At 48.1% G+C, this 27,395-nt stretch overlaps 1 protein-coding gene across 1 annotated transcript; it reads left to right on the forward strand.

Moving 5' to 3' along the window:
• Positions 1-26,496, forward strand: SEC14L1 (SEC14 like lipid binding 1). The gene is made up of 15 exons (XM_017861952.1): positions 1-174; positions 305-436; positions 2,933-3,061; positions 4,435-4,669; positions 5,970-6,079; positions 9,913-10,102; positions 13,370-13,458; positions 15,385-15,455; positions 16,334-16,505; positions 16,826-16,960; positions 19,440-19,574; positions 22,063-22,314; positions 23,437-23,615; positions 24,040-24,141; positions 25,940-26,496. Exons 1-15 carry the CDS (start codon positions 64-66, stop codon positions 25,953-25,955), a joined length of 2,058 nt encoding a protein of 685 aa, XP_017717441.1. The 5' UTR covers positions 1-63; the 3' UTR covers positions 25,956-26,496.
• Positions 26,497-27,395: the final 899 nt, after the last annotated feature.

The raw sequence follows: 27,395 nt of genomic DNA on the forward strand, positions 1-27,395 counted from the left end.
CTTTTTTTGTTTTTAAATTTATAGGCCTATGAAAGGAGGTTCCCTACGTGTCCTTTGATTCCGATGTTCGTGGGCAGTGACACTGTGAATGAATTCAAGAGTGAAGATGGGGCTATTCATGTCATTGAAAGGCGCTGCAAGCTGGATGTCGATGCACCCAGACTGCTGAAGAAGGTAGCGGGCGGAACGGGCGTCTTGGAGGGCACCCCCCGAATACAACGCAAAGTTACACTACAGCTTCTGTGCAATTGGATGTTACTAGTTAACACTTTTTCTCTATATTTCTTCTTCTTTTTTTCTAAAGATCGCAGGAGTTGATTATGTTTATTTTGTCCAGAAAAACTCACTGAATTCTCGGGAACGTACTTTGCACATTGAGGCTCATAATGAAACATTTTCTAATCGGGTCATCATTAACGAGCATTGCTGCTACACCGTGAGTAATCTGTCACTCCGTGGAAGACGTTCTGCTGACTTACGGCTTCTGAGGATTGTTTGATCACCATTTTAAACAGTGCATCTTTTTGTCTTAGAGGGTAGTTCTTCATTAGATGTTGTCACTTATTTCTCATGTGTAGGAGGAAGGGTACCAGGTATGGTCTCCTGCAGAGTGGATTATGTTGTTGTGGCAGTTAAGGCAGCTAAGTGATGCCTTGATGTGGTTTTGCTTTTGTTTTTTTTTTTGTTTTCTGGTTTTTTTTTTTTGAGACACAGTCTCCCTCTGTCGCCCAGGCTGGAGTGCAGTGGCATGATCTTGGCTCACTGCAACCTCCGCCTCCCAGGTTCAAGGGATTCTCCTGTCTCAGCCTCCCTAGTAGCTGGGATTACAGGCACACGCCACCACGCCAGGCTGATTTTTGTATTTTTAGCAGAGATGGGGTTTCACCGTGTTGGCCAGGCTGGTCTGGAACTTCTGACCTCACACGATCCACCCCTTGTCCTACTTTCTTTCTTTTCTTTCCTTTCTTTTCTTTTCTTTTCTTTCTTTTCTTTCTTCTCTTTCTTTCCTTTCTTTTTTTTTTTTTTAGATGGAGTTTCACTCTTGTCACCCAGGCTGAAATGCAGTGGCACAGTCTCAGCTCACTTTAACCTCCGCCTCCCAGGTTCAAGTGATTCTCATTCATCAGCCTCCCAAGTAGCTGGAATTACAGGTGCTTGCCACCACGCCTGGCTAATTTTTGTATTTTTAGTAGAGACAGGGTTTCACCTGTTGGCCAGGTTGGTCTCCAACTCCTGACCTTGTGATCCGTCTGCCTCAGCCTCCCAAAGTGCTGGGATTACAGGCGTGAGCCACCGCGCCCAGCCTTAGATATTACTTTCATATGCCACTTCTTTTCTAGTCTCACTGTAATATGTTAGAAATATCTAATGAAGTACTAAGATGTGTGCCTTTAGGATTAGTGCCGCGAGTGTTTATCTGTCTTAGTATCTTCACTGCTTACCACCCTGTTTTGATAAAAGTCAAGAACTTTTACCAGATTTTTAGAATACTCTCCTGCCAGATTGCTGTATTTCTGCCCTTCTCCCCTGCCGTGTATCCTTAACACTGAATTCAAAGTGATCTATTTAAAGTATGTCAGATCAAGTCACTTCTCTGGGCTCAAAACCCTGAAGCATCTCCGCAGTTCACCCAGGGGAAGAGCCCAGAGTCCTTATGGTGGCTTGCAAGGGCCTGAGTTCTCTCCTGGTCACACCTTTCCTGTCCTCCTTGCCATGCAGTGGGCATCCCTCAGGGGCTTTGGCTCCAAGGTGCTCACCGCCGTGCTGTACTATTCCTCCCTACGTCTCTAGTCTCACCTCCTTCCATCTCAGCTCAGATTACCCCTTCTTGGCCAGCCCCAGCCACCCATTTAATTCTGCAGCCCGACACCCCAACCCCCAGTCTTTATTTTTTTTCTTCAGAGATGGGATCTTGCCCTGTCATTCAGGCTGGAGTACAGTGGCACAATCACAGTTCAGTGCAGCCTCCACCTCCCAGACTCAAGTGATCCTTCCTACCTCAGCCTCCCAAGTAGCTGGGACTATAGGCACATGCCACCACACCTGGCTAATTTTTAAATTTCTTTGTCGAGATGAGGTCTTGCCCTGTTGCCCAGGCTGGGCTCAAACCCTGGACTGAAGCCATCCTCCCACCTTGGCCTCCCAAAGTGTTGGGATTACAGGTGTGAGCCATCATGCCTGACTCCTATCCCTGGTTCTTTCAGCCTGCTTCAAGGTTTCTTTTTTCCATAGCACTTACTTATCTTTAATTTTCTTACTGTGTTTCTGGCTGATTGTCTCCTCTGTTAGACTCTGTTGAAAGCTTCCAAGGCCAGTACCTTTTTGTTCATGATGGAGAAGACTGTTGAGTGAGTATGTTGAATGAATGAAGCAAGAATGAAAATGAAGCTCCCTTTTTTTTTTGAGACGGAGTCTCGCTCTGTCACCCAGGCTGGAGTGCAGTGACACAATCTCGGTTCACTGCAAGCTCTGCCTCCTGGGTTCACAGCATTCTCCTGCCTCAGCCTCCCGAGTAGCTGGGATTACAGGCGTCCACCACCATGCCTGGCTAATTTTTTGTATTTTTAGTAGAGATGGGATTTCACTGTGTTAGCCAGGATGGTCTCGATCTCCTGACCTCGTGATCCACCCTCCTCGGCCTCCCAAAGTGCTGGGATTATAGGCGTGAGCCACCGCACCTGGCCAAAGCTCTCCTTTTGTAGTCATCTTTGAAATGTTTTTGAACAATTATTTGCATCTCTTCGTGATTTAGAATGTGATTTTGGTCCTGATTTTGAACATGATTTTGGCATTTTTTCCATCTGCTATCTTTATGATAGTGGCATTATTAGTAAAGTAAGTGTTTCTTCTGGTTCCTGGTTAAACTGAGGAGCAGACAAATGATGTTCTGTTGTCAGTTCAGTCAGTGAGAATGCTTTCTCTTTATCTGCAGGTTCACCCTGAAAATGAAGATTGGACCTGTTTTGAACAGTCTGCAAGTTTAGATATTAAATCTTTCTTTGGTTTTGAAAGTACTGTGGAAAAAATTGCAATGAAACAGTATACCAGCAACATTAAAAAAGTGAGTGTATCTTGGGATTTTATGGCAGAGGGTGGGCAGGAGTCTCTGAGATGACCTGTCTTTTTGGAAGGCTGGAGATGGGTTAGCGAAGGATTTGCAGCATTTCTTGGGTGGAAGACGCTGTGATCCCAACCCCCGCCTCATCTTTAGATATAGGGGTTGAGGTTGTGCTGGTTGCTGATGGGGGAAGGAGGTGCCTGTCGCTCCCGCTATGACACTGTCTGCCTGGAGTTGCTGAGAGAGGTGGAAGTTGGGGAGAGGCAGCAGCAGCTGGCACACAGCACCCAGGCCTTGCAGCAGGATCGGGAGGAGGCCTGGGGAGGTGCTTGCCAGGCAGGCTGCCCCCCTTGGATTGTCAGTTCTTCCACGGAAGACCTTCCTTTCTCGTTTTTGTGCTGTTGCTCATCAGTTGTTATGGAATTGTGGTTTTGAAATCTATCCATGTGGGATTATGGAGTGGTTTTTGAAGGCTCTTTTTCAGGGTACTGTGTTGGAAAGAATTGAAATTGAGACAGAAATCATATATTGAATACAAGTACTATAAATCAGCATTTTAAAATAGTCATATAAAAATTCCATCTCTTTAGATATTAGTTCCTAAACCTTGGAAAAGAACAAGTAAAATAAACAAAAACACAAAACCATTTAGCCCCTTCTTTTTTTTTTTTTTTTTTTGAGACGGAGTCCCGCTGTCAAACCCAGGCTGAGTACAGTGGCCGATCCAGCTCACTGCAAGCTCCCCTCCCCCGGTTCACGCCATTCTCCTGCCTCAGCCTCCCAAGTAGCTGGGACTACCAGGCGCCGGCCACCCACGCCCGCTAGTTTTTTGTATTTTTAGTAAGAGACGGAGTTTCAACCTGTTGCAGATGTCTCGATCTCCCTGACCTCGGGATCCGCCGTCCGGCTCCCAAAAGTGCGGGTTACAGGCTTGAGCCACCGCGCCCGGCCTTTTTTTTCTATTTATTTTGTAGCAGTTCCGTTTTATTGGTGTTTAAAAAGCTTGTGAGGTACTGGGCGCACTGGCTCATGCCTGTAGTCCCAGCACTTTGGGAGGCTGAGGTGGGCAGATTACTTGAGCCCAGGAGTTCGAGACCAGCCTGGACAACATTGCGAAACCCCATATATACAAAGAACACAAAAATTAGCCAGATGTGGTGGCACGTACCTGTAGTCCCAGCTACTGGGGAGGCTGAGGTAGGAGGATGGCTTGAGTCCAGGAGGTCAAGAGTACAGTGAGCTGTGATCATGCCACTGCGCTCCAGTCTGGGCCACAAACCATCTTCTGTTGGCTAGAAAAAAAGGAAAATCTTGGGAGGGATGAATGATTCGAATGTTGAATATATACTCACCTTTAAATTGCTTTTGTTTTAAAGGGAAAGGAAATCATTGAATACTACCTTCGCCAGTTAGAAGAAGAAGGCATAACCTTTGTGCCCCGTTGGACTCCGCCTTCCATCACGCCCTGTTCAGAGACACCTTTGTCATCCTGCAAGAAGCAAGCAGCGTCCATGGCCGTCGTCATCCCAGATGCTGCCCTCAAGGAGGGGCTGAGTGGTGATGCCCTCAGCAGCCCCAGTGCACCTGAGCCCGTGGTGGGCACACCTGACGGTGGGTCTGGCAGGGACTTCATCCCGAGAGCAAGGCTAGGGAAGTCAGCATTGCCATTTTCTCCCTGTTTGCTCTGCCTGTTCCTGCTTCCTTGGAACATGAGATAACTCATAAAGAAAAGACCCATTTCTCATTTCTGGCCCTTGTCCTCTAACTTATGTAACACATTCATTTTACTTTTCATTAGATTTTTTGTTAATGGGTCGGAAGGGTTATATCAAGTTATTTTTATTCTTTTATAGATACCGGAAGGTGTTTGTTTGTTTGTTTAAGAAATGGACTCTCACTGTGTTGCCCAGAATGGTCTTGAACTCCTGGGCTCGATCAGTCCTTCTGCCTCGGCCTCACAAAGTGCTGGAATTATAGGTGTGAGCCACCACGCCTGGCCTAAGGAAGGAATTTGTTTGTTTGTTTATTAATTAATTTATTTATTTTTGAGATGGAGTCTTGCTCTGTTGCTCAGGCTGGAGTGCAGTGGTGTGATCTTGGCTCACTGCAACCTCCACCTCCCAGGTTCAAGTGATTCTCCTGCCTCAGCCTCCCGAGTAGCTGAGACCACAGGCATGTGCCACCATGCCCAACTAATTTTTGTTTTTTGTGGGTTTTTTTGAGATGGAGTCTTGCTCTGTCACCCAGGCTGGACTGCAGTGGTACGATCTGAGCTCAGTGCAACCTTCGCCTCCCAGGTTCAAGTGATCCGCCTGCCTCAGCCTCTTGAGTAGCTGGCATTTTAGGCATGCACCACCACGCCTGGCTAATTTTTATATTCCTAGTAGAGATGGCGTTTCACCATGTTGGCCAGGCTGGTCTTGAACTCCTGATCTCAGGTGATCTGCCCACCTCAGCCTCCTGAGTAGCTGGGATTACAGGCGTGAGCCACCAGATTTCTTACATTCGTGAACACAGTAGCTCTATTCAAAATAGATTTAGATTTCCTGGATTTTTTTTTTATAAATTTTATATCTTGTGAGTCCTTTTTGTGTTACGTTCCTCTTGAAATTAAAACAGTCATTAATATCTCTTATAGTCACGAATAGTATTGTGGTTTGGCAATAGAGGTAACTCAGTGGTAATCAGGGAAAGATAATTGAGTCAGAAAGTTGACCTGTGGTTTAGTCAGTGATTGATCTGAGAGCCTGTCGCTAGAGTCCTCTAGGGTATCTGGTTTACATCTGCCATCTCTGCGGTTTCATTTGCCTGTAAGACTCTAGGACCACACGTTAACTCCACTGAGCAGGAAGATTTTGGGAGCCTAAAGCTCCAGTGTTTTTGTTGTAAATAAATGTCACTTACATTCCAGACAAACTAGATGCTGACTACATCAAGAGATACCTGGGCGATTTGACTCCGCTGCAGGAGAGCTGCCTCATTAGACTTCGCCAGTGGCTCCAGGAGACCCACAAGGGCAAAGTGAGTGTCGGCACCATGGCCAGCGTGCAGGGCCAGAACTGTGTGAAATCATGGAATCTCTTCCTGCTCATGTTCACCAAGAGTAATATTCCCAACTTCCACAGCTGGGAAGGTTTCTTCCAGTTTAGAAGTCATTGAATTTGTGTCTGTGGAATCTAAGTCCTTCATAGCAAGTTAATAATACATGACTGACTACATTTTTCTAGACTTTACAGAGCGAGGTCTGGCTGCAAACAGTGTCACATCACAAAGTAGCATGTATTCCAAGTATTCATACGTTCAAATTTTCAGAAGGTGTAAAAAGAGTTCAGGGATTTATCAGAGATTAGAAATGTTTGAGCTTTAATATTCAGGTTTTTGGTGAAATTTTGGCCTCATAAAGGTGTAGATTTTTATGGTAAGCCTTTTGTAGTGAGCAGAGCCTGGTATGTATCTAGCAAGTTATTGGCATTATTTAGTAAAAGGAAACTAGGCGTGACTTATAGTCAGCCTGATCTCTAATTCTGTCAGCCTGGTTACTACAGAACAAATAACTGAGTGCCGTTGAATACCAGTCATCAAGAAAGCCACTGCAGTAATGATGGCCACCATTTGTTGTCTACTTACTGTGTATTAGACACTGTTTTCAGGCCTTTATTCTGTCCTTCCAGCAGCTCTCTGTGGTGGTGGTTTTTCACTGGTTTTACACGTGAGGAAACTGGGGCAGAGAAGTAACCTGCCTGAGGTCTCACAGCCAGCGAGTGGTGGGGTCAGGATTTGAGCCCAGGCCATTTTGTTCCAGAACCTACATTCTTAACCACTTCCACTTAACTGTGGTCCTTTCTGAGTGAAGATGATGCCACATCAGTAGGCCACATGCTTTTGAGTTATTTCCCAGTAGTTGGGGTCGTGAGTAGCTCATGTTCCCACCCCCTTCTTGTTCTCCTGATGGGCCAGCCTCTGAGTTGGTGAGCACATGGCCACGGAGGAAGACACTTAGTCCACGCAACACTCAGAATACGGCCTTGGTCTTGTCTTCATTCAGGGAGGCCAACCTGTTGATTGACAGTAATGGGATCTGGAGAAGATTCCTGTATGTTAGTCAGCAATACCGCCACATCGTGAAAACCCAACATGCTTTTTTGTATTCTTTTCTGTGGTTTTAATTAAGTCTTATGATCAGTCATAAAATTTAACTTTGTGTATATCTCCTCTACTTTAATCTTTCTAATAAGTTGGCGGAAGCACCATTGCCAATCACATAGACACATGGTAGTTCTACAGTTTTATGTTTTTGAATTTTTTTTTTTTTTTTTTTTTTAATACAGAGTCTTGCTCCATCACCCAGGCTGGTGCAGTCTTGGGTCACTACAACCTCTGCCTCTCAGGTTCAGGCTATTCTCCTGCCTCAGCCTCTTAAGAGCTGGGATTAGCTCTGCCACCCATTCCTGGCTAAGTTTTGTGTTTTTAGTAGAGAACAGGGTTTCACCATCTTGGCCAGGCTGGTCCCGAACTCCTGACCTCAAGTGATCCACCTGCCTTAACCTTCCAACGTGCTGGGATTACAGGTGTGAGCCACTGGGCCCAGCCTCGAAGGACTTTTTAAAGACAATGCTAAATTATGACTTAGTCTGACTTAAGTAGTAAAGAATTCAAAAGTAAAGTTTAACTTGCTACTATTTCTTGTCATACTGACTTTTAAAAGCATCTGACCTTATAGATTATCTATAAAATGTGTGAAGTGTTAAATATTCCTTATTTGATAATTACACATAAACTATACTAAAATGCCTTTTAATAAGTAAAGGGAACCATTTTGGATACAGGAAATTCTAATTAGATTGGCATAGTTAAGGCCAGAAATATAAAGGAAATATTGCTGCTTTATCTTCAGCCTTTGCCTTTAAGAGGCAAATAAATACAAAATACAGGTGAGTCTTGCTTGATTCTGAGACAGTGAAGGGATTTCCTCGGTATTTAAATAGTCATATAGCCAGTTGTGTCACCCATATATAAAACCGATCTCCAGTAGGTTTTAAGATGGCATTTATGATCTTTGTGAAAGCTGAGCATTACTAGTGAAGTCTAATCACGTCTTTAGAAGGGAAAGCAGCGTAGCATTACTGAATCCGAATTATTAAAATTCAAAAAACCGAACATAATCCTTTAACCACAAGCCAGCGTTAGTTAAATCAGGATTGCCCAACAAAAATATTCTGATGATTGTTCATGATCTGAATTCTGGTGTATGAGATCTATTAAATTATGATACACATTAAAAAGTCATGACATTTCTGTTTTCTAATAAGGCAGTGACCAATTACTACTCATTAGTAGCTTTTTTGAGATAAACTTTCAAGTCTGCCCTTTCTGTCTTCTTCTTTTTTTTTTTTTTTTTTTTGAGATGGAGTTTCACTCTTGTTCCCCAGGCTGAAGTGCAATAGTGCGATCTCATCTCACTGCATCCTCTGCCTCCCGGGTTCAAACGATTCTCCTGCTCTAGCCTCCCAAGTAGCTGGGACTACAGGTGTGCACCACCACACCCGGCTAATTTTGTTCTTTTAGTAGAGACAGGGTTTCTCCATGTTGGTCAGGCTGGTCTTGAACTCCTGACCTCAAGTGATCCGCCTGCCTCGGCCTCCCAAAGTGCTGGGATTATAGGCATGAGCCACCACACCCGGCCAGTGAAGACCATTTTTGTTCCAGGGATTCTCCAAATACCCCATCAGTGTGTCCTCACTCCAGGTGATGCCTTTGTTCTTATTGGCATCTGTATATAAGAGAATCCAGCAATGTGACCTGTATTCTGCCCAGAGAGACTGTGGAGATGTGGCCCAGTCTCGTGCTTGCTTCCCTTTTCCGTGGTGTGGCACTGGCCACCCTTCGGAACAAAAATCTTGCCTTTCTCAACATCATCCATGTTTAATTCTCTTTTGTCGCTGGCACTATGAAGGTTTCCATTCAGAAGCCAGGTGTCCTGCTCTCTCTTTATTCTGACTTTTTATTTAAATGCAGTATGTGTACAGAAAAGTGCACAGATGATAGTCATTCGTAGAGCTGTTCATAGAATTGAAGCATTTGATGTTTAGGGAGTTATTTATGCCTTCGCTCTACTTTGCAGAAACTAAAATGAAATACCATAACGATTATTCAAACTGATAATGCTGATTTTCTCTAGAGCAGTAAGGGAGATTTTTCTGGTACCAGCTTATTTTAAATAGTATAATAATGCAGCTCACTGTTGATTAAAAGTGGGAGTTTTAGACCTGGTGGCTCATGCCTGTAATCCCAACACTTTGGGAGGCCAAGGCAGGAGGATCGCTTGAGCTCAGAAGTTTGAGACCAGCCTGGGCAACGTGGGGAAACCACATCTCTACAAATACAAAACTTAGCTGGGTATGGTGGCATGTGCCTGTGGTCCCAGCTACTCAGGAGGCTGAGGTGGGAGGATTGCCTAAGCCCAGGAGTTGGGGGCTGCAGTGAGCTGAGATCATGCCACAACACTCCAGTCTGGGGGACAGAATGAGAGACCCTGTCTGCAAAAGAAAAGTGGAAATTTTAGGGTCTTACTCCCTTAGCACCTTTTTTTAGTGCAGTTAATGTGATCTTGGCTCACTGCAGCCTCTACCTCCCAGATTCAAGTGATCCTCCTGCCTCAGCCTCTGAGTAGCTGGGATTACAGGCATGCACCACCATGCCTGGTTGATTTTTGTAGTTTTAGTAGAGATGGGGTTTCACCATATTGGCCAGGCTGGTCTCGAACTCCTGAGCTCAAGTGATCCACCCACCTCGGCCTCCTGAAGTTCCTTTGGCAACTGTTAACATTGCTTAGAAACGTCTTTTTCTCTTAACAGATTCCAAAAGATGAGCATATTCTTCGGTTTCTCCGTGCGCGGGATTTTAATATTGACAAAGCCAGAGAGATCATGTGTCAGTCTTTGACGTGGAGAAAGCAGCACCAGGTAGACTACATTCTTGAAACCTGGACCCCTCCTCAGGTCCTTCAGGATTACTACGCGGGAGGCTGGCATCATCATGACAAAGGTACCGGATGGAGTTGAAACTGTGTTTCTGTCATTGTCTTGATGTGTGGTTGAAGATATCTTCCAAGGCCTCCTGCGCTGAAGTTGAATGGGGCCCCTTGAGTGCATCGGTTCTCCTCACTCTGAGAATTTGGCACCTTCCCCAAGTTGAACAGACTGATACGCTTCCCCGCGGGCACACTCCTATCCCGCCCTGGGCAGGCAGGAAGGGCCTGGGACTGCCCTTTCCTCTTGGACGCTCATCATCCTTGGGCAAATGACTTGACTTCCTCGGTGCAGTACGGTTTGTTTTGACCTATTAAAAAGGCAGCAGTGTTTTCAGTAGCGCAGTGTTAACAAAGGGACTTTTCAATGACCTAAACCCTATGAGAGCTTAGAAAGGTTCAGCCAGGTTTTCTACATCACAGCCGTGAGCACTTCAGTTCTGCTTTGGGAGTAAGGCCTGGATGAAGGGTGGTGATGCACCTAAAATGAAGAGTGGTTTAAATGAGAACCGTGAAACACAGTTCCCTGAATGCCTTCCATACCCTGCCTTGCAGGAAGACCTCACTGTCAAAACTATGCTCTCTTTCCTGAGCCACAGTTTGAGAGCTGGGCAGGGTGGAATTGGAAGCATCAGTGGGAGGGAAGCACCGTAGAACTGGCTTTTTCCCTCTAAGCAAGTCCTTTCGGAGGACTTGCTCAAAGCTCTGCTTTGTCTGAAATTACCAATTCATGTTTTGTATTTCTCCAGGTTAATTGTAACTTTATTAATTTTTACTGGAAACATAATATGTATATTTATATTATTCCACTTTGTTATAGGCCTGCCGGTAAAAGGTTAAAAAGTTTGTAGTCATTAACAAATGTGTCTTTTTTTTTTTTTTTTTGAAACAGAGTCTGGCTCTGTCGCCCAGGCTGGAGTCCAGTGGCAAGATCTCAGCTCACTGCAAGCTCCACCTTCCAGGTTCAAGCAATTCTCCCGCCTCAGCCTCCTGAGTAACTGGGACTACAGGCATGCGCCACCATGCCCGGCTACTTTTTGTATTTTTAGTAGAGATGGGGTTTCACCGTATTGGCCAGGCTGGTCTTGAACTCCTGACCTCATGATCTGCCTGCTTGCCTTGGCCTCCCAAAGTGCAGCCACTGTGCCTGGCCTCGACAAATGTGTCTTATTAAACACATTTTGGGAGAAACTTTCTGTAAATAGACCTTTCCACAAGATTTTGGAGCACATAAAAATGTTTTGCTTTAAGTAGACCAGGTCTAGAGCTAGATTCTCCTGGGAGATGAAGTTCACTAGGTGACAAATACGAGATAAATGTTACCCTCCAACTCTCCGTCCCATGTCAGCATGTCACTGCTGGTCCTCTGTTAACCACAGAAGACAAGTCTTGGTTCCTTTTCAGGAGCACGATCCGTCTGCATTCCTTCTGCTGCCCCTTTTGGGACAGTGCAGCAGGAGGCTGGGTAGTGCTGACTCCAGGGATACACTGTGGCCACCAAGATCTGTTTCCCTTTGTGTGGATGGCCCATGATGATAAGGCAGTATGGGATGAGTTAGGCTCCTCTCAGGCGGCACCCATTAGACCTCCAGGCTATAAAGAAATAGAGCCAGGCCAGGTGCAATAGCTCACGCCTGTAATCCCAGCATTTTGGGAGGCCAAGGCAGGAGGATGACTTGGGCCCAGGACCTCCAGACCAGTCTGGGCAACACAGTGAGATATTGTCTCTACTTAAAAAAAAAGGAGATATTGTCTCTACTTAAAAAAGAGGGTGTGGTGGCTCACACCTGTAATCCCAGCACTTTGGGAGGCCGAAGCGGGTGGATCACCTGAGGTCAGGAGTTTAAGACCATCCTGGCCAGCACGGTGAAACCCCGTCTGTACTAAAAATGCAAAAATTAGCTGGGCGTGGTGGCACATGCCTGTAGTCCCAGCTACTCGGGAGGCTGAGGCAGGATAATTGCTTGAACCTGGGAGGCGGAGGTTGCAGTGAGCTGAGATCGTGCCAATGCACTCCAGTCTGGCAACAGAGCAAGACTTCGTCTCAAAAAAAAAGAAAAAAAAGGAGGCCCAGCACAGTGGCTCATGGCTGTAATCCTAGCACTTTGGGAGGCCAAGGCGGGTGGATTGCCCGAACTCAGGAGTTCGCGATCAGCCTGAGCAACACGGTGAAACCCCATCTCTAGTAAAATGCAAAAAATTAGCCGGGTGTGGCAGCGTGCACCTGTAGTTCCAGCTACTTGGGAGGCTGAGGCAGGAGAATCACTTGAACCTGGAGGTAGAGGTTGCAGTGAGCCGAGATCATGCCACTGCCCTCCAGCTTGAGCAACAGAGAGAGACTCCGTCTCCAAAAAAAAAAAAAAAAAAAAGTAGAGCCAACACAGGCTGTCTGGTGGGGTTTTAAGGATTTTTAGAATGTTCTCATTTATCTTGGTCCTTAGAGTGGGAATTGAGGGAAGCTGGCTTTTAAAATCTTGCATTCAGTTTTACTAATCTGTGACATGAAAAAAATGATTTTCTAAAAAAGAAAATTTTAAAAGTACTCTCTAGTCATAGAAGAAGTGTCTAGATAGTTTGATGTTCCCTTGCTGTTGAAAATCAGAGCTCTTGGGCAGCCCCAGTTGTTCAAGGTGAACCCAGCTTGTGGGCAGTTGTTCAGACTGAGCCCAGCCTATAGGCAGCTCGAGCTGAGCTCCAGCCGGATTCCCCTCATCCCAGCACAGCCTTCTATTTCCAGGACCCTGCACAGCTACTCTGTCAGTTGGTTTTGTTTTCTCATTTACAACTTTTGGGGTAAATATTGGACACACACCCCATCACACACATGAATCAGTTGCTGCTGCTTTTTTTTTTTTTTTTTGAGACGGAGTCTGGCTCTGTCGCCCAGGCTGGAGTGCGGTGGCCGGATCTCAGCTCACTGCAAGCTCCCCTCCCAGGTTCACGCCATTCTCCTGCCTCCGCCTCCCAAGTAGCTGGGACTACAGGCGCCCGCCTCGTCGCCCGGCTAGTTTTTTGTATTCTTTAGTAGAGACGGGGTTTCACCGTATTAGCCAGGATGGTCTGGATCTCCTGACCTTGTGATCCGCCCGTCTCGGCCTCCCAAAGTGCTGGGATTACAGGCTTGAGCCACCGCGCCCGGCCCAGTTGCTGCTTCTAAGAGTCAGAAAGGTCTTCAAGTACTCGTAGAACACAGGCGAACACATTTCCCTGGTAAGGGTCGTAGAGTTGTATCCTCAGTTTCAACTGGGATGGTGCCAATAACTCATTCCTCCCCTCCTCTGCAGATGGGCGGCCCCTCTACGTGCTCAGGCTGGGGCAGATGGACACCAAAGGCTTGGTGAGAGCGCTCGGGGAGGAAGCCCTGCTGAGATACGTAAGTGCGCGGCTGTGAGACTCCAGGCTCCACTGTGGCGTCACTTTCTTTCTCTGCCAGTAGGATTGGGGTGTTAACCAGCCTGTTAAAACAAACATGAATTGCTTTTGTAGTTAGAACTGAAAATACATTAATATCATCTTAAAATTTCAAAAGAAGACAAGAAGTTATAAAAGTGTCTCTCACAGTGGAAGCATCAGTGTGGCAGTCAGGTCTCCCCCGAGATGCCTGTGTAGCAGCGGTTCTCAGTCTTTTCATTCACTGCCACATGGAGTTGCCCTCTCCTGGGACGCCGCTCACAGCAGAACTCTTGATAGCTTTCTTTCCACTGGCCCTTAACGCGAGCTCTTGGCATCTTTCTCTAGACCGTCCTGAATGCCTGCCGACTCCAGCCAGGCCCCACTCCGCTGCTGCCGCCATTGGCAGCGGTGCGTCCGCCTCGCAGAGAAGAAGATGGTCCTTCAATTTGAAAACAAACAGAAACTAAAAAGGCACATTTATAACCCCATTGTCCTGAAATACGCACTTCTGACTTTATTTTTTATGTTGAGATGGAGTTTCACTCTTGTTTCCCAGGGTGGAGTGCAATGGTGTGATCTTGGCTCACTGCAACCTCCGCCTCCCGGGTTCAAGTGATTCTCCTGTCTCAGCCTGCTGAGTAGCTGGGATTTCAGGTGCCCGCCACCATGCCCAGCTAATTTTTTTTGTATTTTTAGTGGAGACAGGGTGTCACCATGTTGGCCAGGCTGGTCTCGAACTCCTGACCTCAAGTGATCCTCCCGCCTCGGCCTCCCAAAGTGCTGGGATTACAGGCATGAGCTCCCCCTGCCTGGCCGGCCCTTTTTTTTTTTTTTTTTTTTAAAGAGACATGATCTGACTCTGTTGCCGAGGCTGGGGTGCAGTGTCTATTCCTGGGTGTGATCACGACTCACTGCAGCTTCAAACTCCTGTCCTCAAGCGGTCCTCCCACCTCGGCCTCCTGAGTAGCTGGGACTGCAAACACCACCACTGAGCCTGGCTCACTGTTGGTGTTCCCTTGTGTATTGTGTTAGTCTGCCCCCACCGCCGTGTATGTTTATATATCCCCACATGCACACGGTCACACATAGAAATGGGGATGGTCTTTATCTACAGGGGAAGGGTTTGTTAACCTAAAGCAAAGGATCGCTTGAGCCATGCCTTATGTCTGTTCTAAGGCTGCCTTTTCTCTTGGCTGCCACATGTGGTATCAGAGTGTTCCCACACTCACAGACGCTCATCTGCTGTTCCCCTGCACTTGTTCTGAAGACAGAGCCCCAGAGCCAGGCCCCTGCTCATCTGGGGATTCCTCTACGCTTCACTTCGGATAGCCGTTACCTTTGATTTGCCGCACACGACAGTGTTTGTTCTCTGTCAAGAGTAAAACTTTTTTTTTTTTTTTTTTTTTTTTTTTTTTTTCTTTTTTTTTTGTGAGACAGAGTCTCGCTCTGTCGCCCAGGCTGGAGTGCAGTGGCCGGATCTCAGCTCACTGCAAGCTCCGCCTCCCGGGTTCACGCCATTCTCCTGCCTCAGCCTCCTGAGTAGCTGGGACTACAGGCGCCCGCCACCACGCCCGGCTAGTTTTTTGTATTTATTAGTAGAGACGGGGTTTCACCGTGTTAGCCAGGATGGTCTTGATCTCCTGACCTCATGATCCGCCCGTCTCGGCCTCCCAAAGTGCTGGGATTACAGGCTTGAGCCACCGCGCCCGGCCAAGAGTAAAATATTTTTGTTGGTGGTGATGTGTTTAGTTAGCGCATGTGAATGTGTAAGAAAATCTGCATAGGTCACTTTTTTGGTTTACACACTTATCTGTAATACGCTGTTAGTGTCCCTCTTCCATAGCTGGACGGGGTAGTTTTAGCCTTAGACTAATCATGGACAATTTTCATGCCCTTTTGTATGTAGGTTCTCTCCATAAATGAAGAAGGGCTGAGGCGATGCGAAGAGAATACAAAAGTCTTCGGTCGGCCTATCAGGTAGATGTGGGATTTTGTTTTTCCTTTCAACTTACTGAGAAAACACATTAAATATTTCTAGTTGATGTTTGGAATTAAAATCTGCTTCTTATTTTCCAGGGTGCTCTAAAAGGTAGAAAAGAGGTGAACATGTAATATGCCAGTGACAAGGGACAGAACAGTTAGGGTTTTTTGACCCCAGGCGTTGCTGTCACGTCAGCCTGAGTGGGTTGGCCTGTCTGCTTAGTCTGCGCGGGCTGTGGGAGCCCAAGGCTGCGGGTCGTTTGCTTGTTTTTGCCTCCCCTCCCCACTCAGATGACTCTGTGTTCTTAGACCAAGCTTTAAGTTATAGTAATAAGAGTTCTGAAAATGTTCAGTGATTCAAAGGTTGACATTGATAAGGGTGTAGATGGTTCACTGGGATGTAAGTTCCATGAGAACAGGGATTTTGAGGGCCTTTTGCTGATTGCTGTATTCTCAGCGCTCTCTCTCTCTCTCTCTCTCTCTCTGTCTCTCGCCCACTGCAGTTCAGACACAATATGTGTTATGTGTTAAAATACTAGCTGTGTGCCCTGTTGATGGCAGGTTAGGGGGCGGTTTAGCATGTCAAGGACAGCACACTGTGGCTTTGCTTGCCGGCTCACTGAGCATATCTGAGAGAGCTTTTCATGCATCATCAATCAGCCTTAATTGCAGTTTCAGGCCTTGGTCCTACCACACTGATCCTGTGTGTTTTGTGCAAGTAGATATAAACAGAGTTCATAGCACTGTCATTTTAAAAAACTGATTATGATGTATTTGGAAATAGCTATAAATGACCAAAAAGGAAAAAACATAAGAAGACGTAGTTTGCTAAGTGTGCTGTCTGTCGAATGAAACACATCTCTGCACCACCGCAGCTCGTGGACCTGCCTGGTGGACTTGGAAGGGCTGAACATGCGCCACCTCTGGAGGCCTGGCGTGAAAGCCCTGCTGCGGATCATCGAGGTGGTGGAGGCCAACTACCCGGAGACGCTGGGCCGCCTTCTCATCCTGCGGGCGCCCAGGGTGTTTCCCGTGCTCTGGACGCTGGTGCGTTGAGATGCTTTTTGCAGTAACTGTGAGCCATTTGGAAAGCAGACACGCATGCATTCATGGATGTGTGTCTGTGACCTAAAGTCTTAACTACTTAGGAAAAAAGCATGCAAAGCTGTAAGATTTCTCAAATTGTTTAAGAAAGGGGAAAAAAACAAAATTTGAGTGTCCTAATGCCATGCAACTATTGACAGAAGAAGTATATAAACTTGAATTTCCTCCCCCCAGCCTCCCACTCAGAATACCACATTGTCATTTTAATCTTGGACACTCAGGCAGCAGAGAAATGTGACTGCGTGGTCTTCTCCTCCTCACAGGTTAGTCCGTTCATTGATGACAACACCAGAAGGAAATTCCTCATTTATGCAGGAAATGACTACCAGGGTCCTGGAGGCCTGCTGGATTACATCGACAAAGAGATTATTCCAGATTTCCTGAGTGGAGAGTGCATGGTATGTCTTGAGGCGAGAAACGGCACATTTGGCCCCTTTTGCAGGTGGGAGAGGTCGGTGTTGATTTGCACAGATGATTTGCAGAACTTCCGGTCATTTGGATGTTTTGTTTCTTTTGGCCGCCATTTCTCTGATCCAGGGTTAAGTTAAAGAGAACCATTTAATCAATTGTTGATACTGTACATTCCTTCATTGTTAAATAAAAATGAGAATTTGTTGTAGAATATAATACAGTTGTAGCTTGCTTTATTCACACGGCTTTGTGTGAATCAGATCTTTAAACCATTTTAGAGGAGCTATCATATGTTTTAAAATACTATTAAAAAATTGAATGTTCTCAAAATGTCCCACCTGTCCCTCCCCCTCCTTGTTTTTTTATGGAGACGGGGTCTGGCTCTGTCACCCAGGCTGGAGTGCAGTGGCACGATCACAGCTCACTGCAGCCTGACTTCGTGGGCTCAGGTGATCCTCCCACCTCAGCCACCCAAGTAGCTGGGACTATAGGCTGCACCACCATACCTAGCTAATTTTTTGTAGAGACAGAGTCTCACTATATTGCCCCAGGCTGGATGACATTTTTTGGTTTGGTTTTGTTTTTTTTTTTGTTTTTTTTTTTTTTGAGATGGGGTCTCGCTCTGTTGCATAGGCTGGAGTGCAGTGGCACGATCTCAGCTCACTGCAGCCTCTGCCTCCCAGATTCAAGCGATTCTTCGGCCTCAGCCTCTGGAGTAGCTGGGATTACAGACGTGTGCCACTACCCACAGCTAATTTTTTAATTTTTAGTAGAGACGGGGTTTCACCATGTTGGCCAGGCTGGTCTCAAACTGCTGACCTCAAGTAATCCGCCCACCTCGACCTCCCAAAGTGCTGGGATTACAGGCATGAGCCACCACGCCTGGCTTGGATAACATCTTTAAAGTAAAAAAACGAAGGGAAGTGGTTCTCAACATATGTTTGGGGTTTTTAATACCCTGAGTGGCTGGGTAACGAAACAGAGGCCTCCTCTTCTTTACCTTGTATTCAGAGAAGCTCAGAACCTTGGGGTCCTTGTAGGCTTCTAGCCTGTGGCGCACAGTTGTGGCATGGGAGCATTGCGGAAGCCAAAGCCTGTGGAAGTCCCAGTGACTTGTTCCATGGCACACTGTGGCGGCTGAACTCACGGGGGGTGAAGCTTCCTATCAGAAGGGCTCTCTAGTCATCCTTCATATCAAGTTACCCGTTAGAGATGTGTACCCACTGGGTTTGACTCAGGTATTTAGCTAATGAATTGGACATTCAAGGGACTTTGGACTTTCTGAATGGTTAGAGAAATTTAGAAAACGAATTTAGCTTTCACTTCATCAGTTCCACTTTAAGGAAATTACGGGCATCATCACAGTGCAATGCAAAGAGCAAGTAAGTTACAGTAAAAGTTACAGGACCAGAATTTAGCAAGTGCCTGTGAGGTTAAACTGGAGGCTCAGATTTGTGGAAACCTCTGAACTCCTTTCATATGAGCTAGCCGTCCCATGTTGTTGCTGTTTCCAATTATGACGCAAAGAATTGAGCCGGAGCACAAGGAGACCTGCCTCACCACCAGTCGCACCTGTTTGTCACATGCCGAGCTCCGTAGTGTGTTTGTAATGCTGAGCGTCTTTGTGGTTAATTGAGCTGTCCAAAAACTCCGGCCTTCTAAGACTTCTTCACCACTCTCCTGAGCTGCTGCTGTTCAGGCTGGTAGTTGAAAGGAGGTTGTTCACTTCTGCTCTCTGGTGGCTAGAGGTTACTAACCAGGGGTCAGTCTGGTATTTTTCCAACACGACATCGCTGCTTTGACACTTTGCAGGCTGAAGACTGAAGTGTTTCTTTTCTATGTAGTTGCTTCCCAAGGCTAATAGAAAGGAGGACTTCGATTTTATGAACTTTACTGTGGAGTCATTGTATAAAGGTCAATTAGGAGATTTATGATATGTACAAATTCTCATTCAACTTGTTTCAGGCAAATTCAAAAGAAGTTCTTCATTAGTTTTTGGCTGGTGTTATAGACCAGTCATTTGACTTCAGACACAAAACAGTATTCATTGATTCTACATCTTGACTATAATTTCCTATCATAAAAATGATGCCTGTGGCTATTGAGAGCAAAACTCTTTTCTTAGAGTAATACTCTTCCTTTACAGGGCATTATAAAGACGCTAGTGCTTCTGTTGTGAGCCAGTTTAGTAACTGGGGGCAGTGCCTCACGCGTGTTAGTAGGAATTCTGTGCTACTTCAGCTTCAGCTTGTTCCTGTTGATGCAAAGTAAAACACATGTATTTAAGTGGTTTTTAAAAACATATTGCTCAGCAGTGCAGAGTATTTTACGACCCTGCCAGTGTTTTCCATTTTCTCAGCAACTTCCGGGAGTTAAGCACAGGGGGATGGTGCTGGCTGGCGTGTCTGGGTTTCGTGGGGTTGGTTTGTGTTTGCACAGGTTTCGCCACTGTGTTTCTGCTTCCAGTGCGAAGTGCCAGAGGGCGGACTGGTCCCCAAATCTCTGTACCGGACTGCGGAGGAGCTGGAGAACGAAGACCTCAAGCTCTGGACTGAGACCATCTACCAGTCTGCAAGTGTCTTCAAAGGAGCCCCGCACGAGGTAAGTCCTCCGCCTTCCTGCACCTGGGCGGGCCCTTCCTCAGCAGAGAGCCGGGGCCCTCACAGGGCTTCCTGGCAGCCTTTCTTTCAGAAAAGTCCACTTGTTTTCTGCTTTTTGTCTTGAGGCTTTTGTTGATACTCGATACTTAGTTGCAGTAAATGTCAACATCGAAGAGCCATCTCTCTCAGAATAGAAACTAGCAGTGCTTGATCAGAGTGCCTGGAAAGGAAATTGGATCTCTTGACCTCCATTTTACTAAAGCCACCAAACACAGAGATAGGAATAGCTAATCTTTCCTTGTTGGAGCACTTAACTCCTGAAATTAGTTTATTTCATGGTTTTATTGAACAGGCTTCATTTGCCACTTTTTCTTTTCTTTCTTTTTTTTTTTCTTAAGACAGAGTTTCACTCTGTTGTCCAGTCTGAAGTGCAGTGGTGCTATCTTGGCTCACTGCAAGCTCCGCCTCCCGGGTTCAAGCCATTCTCCTGCCTCAGCCTCCCAAGTAGCTGGGATTACAGGCACCTGCCACCACGCCCAGCTAATTTTTGTATTTTTAGTAGAGGAGAGGTTTCACCATGTTGGCCAGGCTGGTCTCGAACGCCTGACCTCAGGTAATCCACCCACTTCAGCCTCCCAAAGTGCTGGGATTACAGGTGTGAGCCACCGTGCCTGGCCCATTTGCTACTTTTTCTTGACAGGGTTGTGGTTATTTACAGATATTTTGGGAATTTTCCTGTTTCTGTAAGTCTAATGGAGCAAGGAGCATGTTCCTGTGTTCCTTTCTTGCTGTCACTTTTGGTAGAGAAGCAGGGGCATTCCGCGTTCCTGTGCACGCCATATGTTTGTCCTGTAGCATCACGAGTGACCTAAAGCAGGAGGGGCCTGCACCGGAATCTCCCTTCTCAGCCAAGTCAAGGTTCGTGGCCCAGAGTTGTTGGAGAGGACGGTGACGCACTGTGCAGAGCAGGTGTTCGGTGAGGATGTGGTGCTGGCTTGGGCAATGGTGCTGGCCAGGAGCTGACTGCGGCCTGCTTCCTGCCGTGGTGGCACCTGGGTCAGCCATCTGCCAGTGGCTTCTGCTGGGGTGTCTTCCTGAGCAGCTCACCTGGTGCTTGCAGGGCAGGTGGATAAGGGAATGCTGTTGCCATGGTTTGAACAAGCAGAGACAGATTTGTTGTGCCTTACTTGGAGATACATACGTAGGGGAGTCTCAGATTTCATAACGTCTTGAGGATTATCTGTATTCATTTCTTACCAGGAGGGCAGGCTGCAGGGCCCGAGTCCTTGTTCCTTGTTTGTTAGGCACTATTGCTCTTGTCCATGTTTCAAGAACTTGGGATGCAGTGTGTTTCGTGTGAATCGGGGGCATCGTAAACATCCACATGGTGAAAACCTCACTTCTGCTTTGGCTATTAAATAAAGCACAGATCCGAGATGGCAACAAACCTAACGGAAGGCTGAAGCAGAGGCCCCACTGTGAATGCAGGAAAGAGGTGCCGTCAGCATGGGGGGTCAGGGCCTCGGGATGGAGCTGCCTGGGGAGCCGCTTTGCTGAAGAGCAGGCCATGCCACATAGTGCCACCTGCTGTTCTTAGACAGGACTCAGGGACCGCACTGACTCTGCTGTGGAAGGACATTCCGAAGTGATTTCAGTGGTGAGGTGGCAGTGGCAGGATTGAAAGGGAGCCCAGCTTGTGGAGCAGCCACTTACCGAAGGGCACGGCAGGCGGCGTGCAGTGGACTGACGAGAGGGGCTGCGGCCTGACTCTGCTGCTTCCTTAGGTGGAGTGTTCAGTGAGTGCAGAACTCTGCACAGCTGATTTTAATTCTCACGTCCCTCCCTCACTAATCTTTGAAACTAACTTTGATCACTCCCTGTGGGGAAGCTCTGTCGGTGCTGTGTCTAAGTTCAGTTTCCGATTGGTTCTCAGCACCCAGGGGGTTGACCGCCTCAACCCCACCTCTGCCATGCCAGGGGCTCATCCCACTCACCCAGCCTCGCCACTGTTCTCCCGTGCGAGCCTCACATGGGAGGCCTGGTTCCGTGCCCCTGCTTCCCGCTCGCTGGGAACGCTGTCCTCAGGCTCCCCCGCCTGCTGTTTCTTTAGCTCTCACCTTCTCCAGGGCCTTCTGTTCTCTCCAGCCCAGGGCAGTCCTCTGAACCACTCATGTATGAGCTCACAGTGTTTGGTGTTACTAAGACCTGGCCTCTTAGAGTGTGTCTGAAGATGGTGTACGGGAGATCTTGGGCCTGTAGGTGCAGGTCACAAAGAGCACCGAGCTTGGTGCATGACACGTAGCAGGATCCAGCGGTTGAATGGATGGTGGCGTGTGACTCTGGGGAAAGAGATCCGCCCATACACATTCAGCATTTTCCTCCCCAGCTTCAGCACCTGCACCCTGGAGCCCCTGGAGGGGACGGTGCACTGGCAGCATGTGGGCCTGGTGCTCGTGGATCGTGGCCGCCTGACGCTGCGTCTTTTTCAGATTCTCATTCAGATCGTGGATGCCTCGTCGGTTATCACTTGGGATTTCGACGTGTGCAAAGGGGACATTGTCTTTAACATCTATCACTCCAAGAGGTCGCCACAGCCAGCCAAAAAGGACTCCCTGGGAGCCCACAGCATCACCTCTCCAGGTGGGAACAACGTGCAGCTCATAGACAAAGTCTGGCAGCTGGGCCGCGACTACAGCATGGTGGAGTCGCCGCTAATCTGCAAAGAAGGAGAAAGCGTGCAGGTAAAACCTCACACGGGCAGATCGCGCATCTGTGACTCCGTGCGGCTGGTGATTCTGTCTCGAGTAGGAGTCTTTGCTTCGCTCCTTGAGCAGCCCTGTGTAGCTTTTGAGGCACTGCCTGTGGAGGAGCAGCTCGCCTGGAGGAGCAGAGGGACTCAGGAAGCCAAGTGGGTCTCACAGGAAAGAGTTCAGGCCTCGCAGTGGTTTTGGACAGAATCTGTGACTTTTCCCGAAAGCAGCATGTGACAGGAAGGGAAGGCATCGCACACACAGGCCCAGCTGGGCTTCAGAGGATTCTCCCCCCAGCCTCATTTCACTGGGTGGCATTTGTCTTTTTCAAAGGAAAATCACCCTAAATAGAAGTAAGAGGGACAAGTATTTAGAGAACTATTAACTCTCATTACCAAACCTCCTAATTTGTTTCAAATGCTTTCAGTTCCCTTTTCACATTGTGGCTGGTTATTTTGGGTGCCTGTGCTCACAGTAGCCTTGGGGCGGGGCGGGGTTACTTCTGGCCTTCATAATAGATGCCTCATTTTGCTGCCTTTACAGTTTTCAGGGGTAAGCCTTGTCAGTGTTTCAGTAGTCTTAGAGGCAGAGTAAAAGAATCCTTTGTCCATTTTAAAAACAATCCACAGCTAAGCTGTGTTACCACAGTCACGAATTTCAGAGAGAATGGAGAAAGAGCTTTCTGCGGATTGACGTCTCTCTCTAGGGTGACGCACCTTCAGCCCCGAACATGCTGGATGATTGGCAGCATGTCAGAGAAAGTGAGGCCAGGTCCAGGGAGGCTGTGCTGAGCCCTCCCTCCAGCATGAGCGCCACCAGCTCACCAGGCTCCTGCCTCCATATGTGGGGTGGGCTGGGGTGGCCTCGTGAGGGCCACAGACGCGGAGCTTGTCCCTCTGGGCTTCCCAACACCCGGGAGTGACTACACTCAGAAGAGGGAAGGACATTGTCAAACCTGCCGGTGAAGCAAAATAGGTTCTGAATCCCGTTGAGATAGTTCCTGTAGCTACATGGAACCCTAAAGACAGTTCCCCTTGGCGCTTGTCACAGCCTGTGGTGGGCCACGGGTCGGAAGCGAGTTGCCCTCAGCTGCCACTGCTCTACTTGTTCTAGGGTTCCCATGTGACCAGGTGGCCGGGCTTCTACATCCTGCAGTGGAAATTCCACAGCATGCCCGCGTGCGCTGCCAGCAGCCTGCCCCGGGTGGACGACGTGCTCGCATCCCTGCAGGTCTCTTCACACAAGTGTAAAGTGATGTACTACACTGAGGTGATCGGCTCGGAGGATTTCAGGTGCGGCCGCTCTCCCCACAGCAGGTGCTGTGGACGGCTGGGCGTGGTTGGAGGGAGGCTGCAGTCCCACGCCATGTGCAGGATCAGCAGTGGCGTCGGGTTTCAGGGATGCTCGGGGGACCAGGAGGGAGTGGCTTGGGGGTCATTTGTTGGCACTGTGACTCCCTGCATGTCTGCAGAGGGAGAGTGTCAGAGACAGAGCTGACTTTGCCTTTGCTTTCGCTCACGCTGCTGTCTGCGTGCAGGCTGTGGGAAGCCGGCCCCCCTGGGTGGGTTACTCAGGTCCATCCCCCGTTGGCAAGCACTGATGGGGTTGAGAAGTGAGCAGAGAGCAGGGTGGGCCACGAAGTCCAGCAGGCAGTGTGGGCAGGCGGGTGGTTGGCAGGGTGGTCCTCACGCCTCACCCCTCCCTGTGCCATTACAGAGGTTCCATGACGAGCCTGGAGTCCAGCCACAGCGGCTTTTCCCAGCTGAGTGCCGCCACCACCTCCTCCAGCCAGTCCCACTCCAGCTCCATGATCTCCAGGTAGTGCACGCTGCCTGCACCTAGTGTGTGACGGCCGCCCCTCCTCGGACAGCCAGCTGCGCCCGCCCGCCCAGGGCGACATTGTACAGACTCCTCTCACCTCTAGATAGCAGATAGCTCTCAGATGGTAAATGTAGTCATTTGATCCCAAAACTACCTTGGCAGGTAGTTTTAACTCTGATCCTAACTTAACTCAATAGCCATAGATTTTGTATACGTTGTGCACAAAATCAAACCAGAGCACAAGGGCTCTCTTGAAAGAAGAGTAGTAGTTTCTATACCAATTAAAGGATTGACGTAGTCTCAGATGTTGATGCAAAAAATTTTTCCAACGAACTCCGCATTGTCCATTAGTGAATGAATTCCGGTGACACCCTCCAGAGATGGCCCCTCCTCGCCTGGGACGGAAGCTGCCAGCTCGCTTCCCCCAAGCTGCCTTGCCGCCCCCACACCTCCCACCACAGTCGAGATGGTCTGTGGACTTAGGGCCAGCCCTTGAGGCCCTTTTCCTCTGCGGACTCAGAGGCCACCTGCGGAGCACCCTGTCCCAGGGCCAGACCCACCCACACCACCCACTGTCCTGAAGTGGGGCCGGGGGCTCAGGAGGGGCTCTCGGGGACTCCTGGTGACTCGAGGAAAATGCTGCCATCGTTAAACGTTACTTTCTCTTTCGTCCTTTTCGAATCTCTTTGATACTTTTTAGAGCAGGATTTTTCTGTATATGAACGTGCGTGGGGGGGTTCGTTCCCTGCTTCCTTCCGCGCGTCGCCCTTCTCACCTGCAGTCAGTTCCCAGCCCAGTGTAGCCCATCTCCTCAGTGCCCTCTGGTGGCTCGTTGTCCTCAGAGCCCAGACAGTTCCAGCCGCTAGGAGGCCGTCTTGGAACCAGCAAGTCGCATTTGCCGCTTGACACTGTCCACGGGGTTTTATTAACAGCTAAGCAGCATCTCCCGCATCCACTTCAGGGTGGCTTGTGGCGTGTAGGAGCCCTGCTTCTGTGTACATGGGAATTGCGGACTCATGCGTGTGTGTGCGTGCATGTACTGTGTGTGTGCATGTGTGCATGACGGGGTGCTGGAGGGACGGGATGAGTAGAAAGTTTGAGTCATGAAGGAGTCTTCATAGAAGCAAATCAGAATATGGGATTTGTTTGCCTTTGACATTTTCTGTTGAATTCCTGATTTTAAAGCCTGCTCTATGTAGTGCAGGCCCTTATTTTTTCAGCTTTTTATGGGAAAAGCAGGTTATTTGAGAATCTGTCCGGAAGTTGCATAGGGGATGGCATCCACAATAAGGACATGGAATGTGTGTTTCTGTGTGCAGCAGAGGACGTGTTTGTCATGCCAAACCCCACGCGGCTGTCACCTGTGTGCGTGGTAGGCATGGAAATCCTGGTTGTGCCATCTCAGCTCCGCTCTGAAGGCACTGGGTGGGTGCTGCGTGACTGGAGAGCTATGTGGAGGCTGTGTGCGCCCCGTGCAGGGATCAGGAGGGCGGGGGAGGGACCAAGCAGCCCTCTGGCCCGGCCAGGTCTGCCCTAGTGGCTGCCTGCACACTGTAGATGTCCTGGGGCCTCTGCTGTGGTCACCTGCGTTTGGACCACATTTGTGTGTTTGTTCTTAGAGATCGAGCTCCTCAGTGGCACCCGAAGCCTTGCTTCCAGAAAGCGCGGTAGGGTTAGTAGGTAGGGTTAGTAGTGCGTCTGTGCTGCTTCCACCCGGTGCTTCCTGTTCCCAAATCACAAGGACCTGAAGATGGTCCCTGCTTTCTCTTTCTTTCTCTCTTTCTCTGTGTCTCAGATGGCGATTTTGCTGACAGCTGCCAAGAAAATGCTTCACTGAACAGTCCTCATGTGCCCAGAGATGTTTATAGAACTCTTTGAATTGCAGCCATCCCCTGCCCCCTCCCAGGCTGAAGATCTGTTCTTTTTAAGTTGATTCGGGAGTGGCATTCTTTTCTCCCCAAAGAGTTTAGTGCATCGTGAAGAGCTCAAAGCACATACCGGCACAAATGCTTACAGGGTTTCCTCCCGAGTAATCCAGTCTCACTCCCCTTGTAAGGGAATTCTGGGGCAGCTATGGTTTGAGTATGCAGTTTGCATCATGTCTCTACTTTTAGGACCTTGCCACTCTTTTAAAACGTTGCTGTCATTTCCCGTTTCTTAGTACTAATGATTCTTTGATTTTCCCTCTATTACTTATGTCTTAATTCACTTTCTTTCCTAAATTTGTTATTTGCATATCAAATTCTGTAAATGTTTTGTAAACATATTACCTCACTTGGTAATACAATACTGATAGTCTTTAAAAGATTTTTTTATTGTTATCAATAATAAATGTGAACTGTTTAAAGAAAAGAATGTCTTTTTCTTATTGTGAAACACCAGTTTCCCTTGAATAGTTTGAAATTCTTAGGAGAATGTTAGAGATTGAAGAAAGCAGAGAGCTTCTGAAGCCAGAGCTTGTGTGGGATTGTCTCACAGGTGAGTGGTCCGTCCTCAGGTCACAGCCGTATGTTTGCTGATGCAGAAGCGAACCCAGTGTTTGTAATCCTCACTTCTCTAAGAAGACATGACGTGGTTTTTCTTAAACGCAGCCAGATAAGACATCACTGTGATGGGGCGATCCCTGCTGTGATGTTACTGTCATGATGAAAAGGATTGCTTTCATCAGGCACCTCCAAGAAAATAAAATAGGTAGGTGTGGACCTTTAGAAGCCTGGGTTACCTTATTTCCACTCCCCTGCCAGTCAGTGGGTCTTCCGGTCATAACTCAGTGGGCAGAGCAGGCTGCTGGCTTGGTGAAGCGCAGGGCAGCGTGCCAGGGTGCAGAAGCCAGTTCCTCCCCAACTGGGAACCGCAGGATCATTGACTTTCCTAGTAGTCAGTCTGTCCTTGGTAGGACACAGCCAAGGGGTCTGGCTGGCACCTGGGTGGGAAGCGGGGGAGACCGAGGGTGCCCTGCACGCCCATACTGGGCCTGGGCTGTGAGTGTGTCCACAGACAGTCAGGACCTTAGCTGTGCTGAAATTTGATGACTTAGCCAACCTGCGATGGAAGGAAGAAAGAGGCTTTTTACCTGGATTCCCTTTATGTCCTCATATTTCTGTGTCTGTTGTCAAGTTGGACCTGCTGTTACCAAGCTTTTGGCTTGGCCATCCAGTTCTCAGGGTGGAAGCCAGAGGCAGCTTGGAAAGTCAGTGAGGGTCGTAGGATGATAGCCTGCATCCCGTCTCCTGACCACCTTCAGAAAGGGC

The sequence above is a fragment of the Rhinopithecus bieti genome, unplaced genomic scaffold (genome assembly GCF_001698545.2).
Source record: "Rhinopithecus bieti isolate Rb0 unplaced genomic scaffold, ASM169854v2 scaffold_63334, whole genome shotgun sequence".
NCBI classification, from domain to species: domain Eukaryota; kingdom Metazoa; phylum Chordata; class Mammalia; order Primates; family Cercopithecidae; genus Rhinopithecus; species Rhinopithecus bieti.

Excerpts from the sequence above, each read along its gene's own strand:
- SEC14L1 (XM_017861952.1), top strand. The coding sequence starts at position 64 with ATGTTCGTGGGCAGTGACACTGTGAATGAATTCAAGAGTGAAGATGGG. Across the intron at positions 13,459-15,384 it reads AGGAAGCCCTGCTGAGATAC|GTTCTCTCCATAAATGAAGA; the intron begins GTAAGTGCGCGG and ends TTTTGTATGTAG. Across the intron at positions 15,456-16,333 it reads GTCTTCGGTCGGCCTATCAG|CTCGTGGACCTGCCTGGTGG; the intron begins GTAGATGTGGGA and ends GCACCACCGCAG.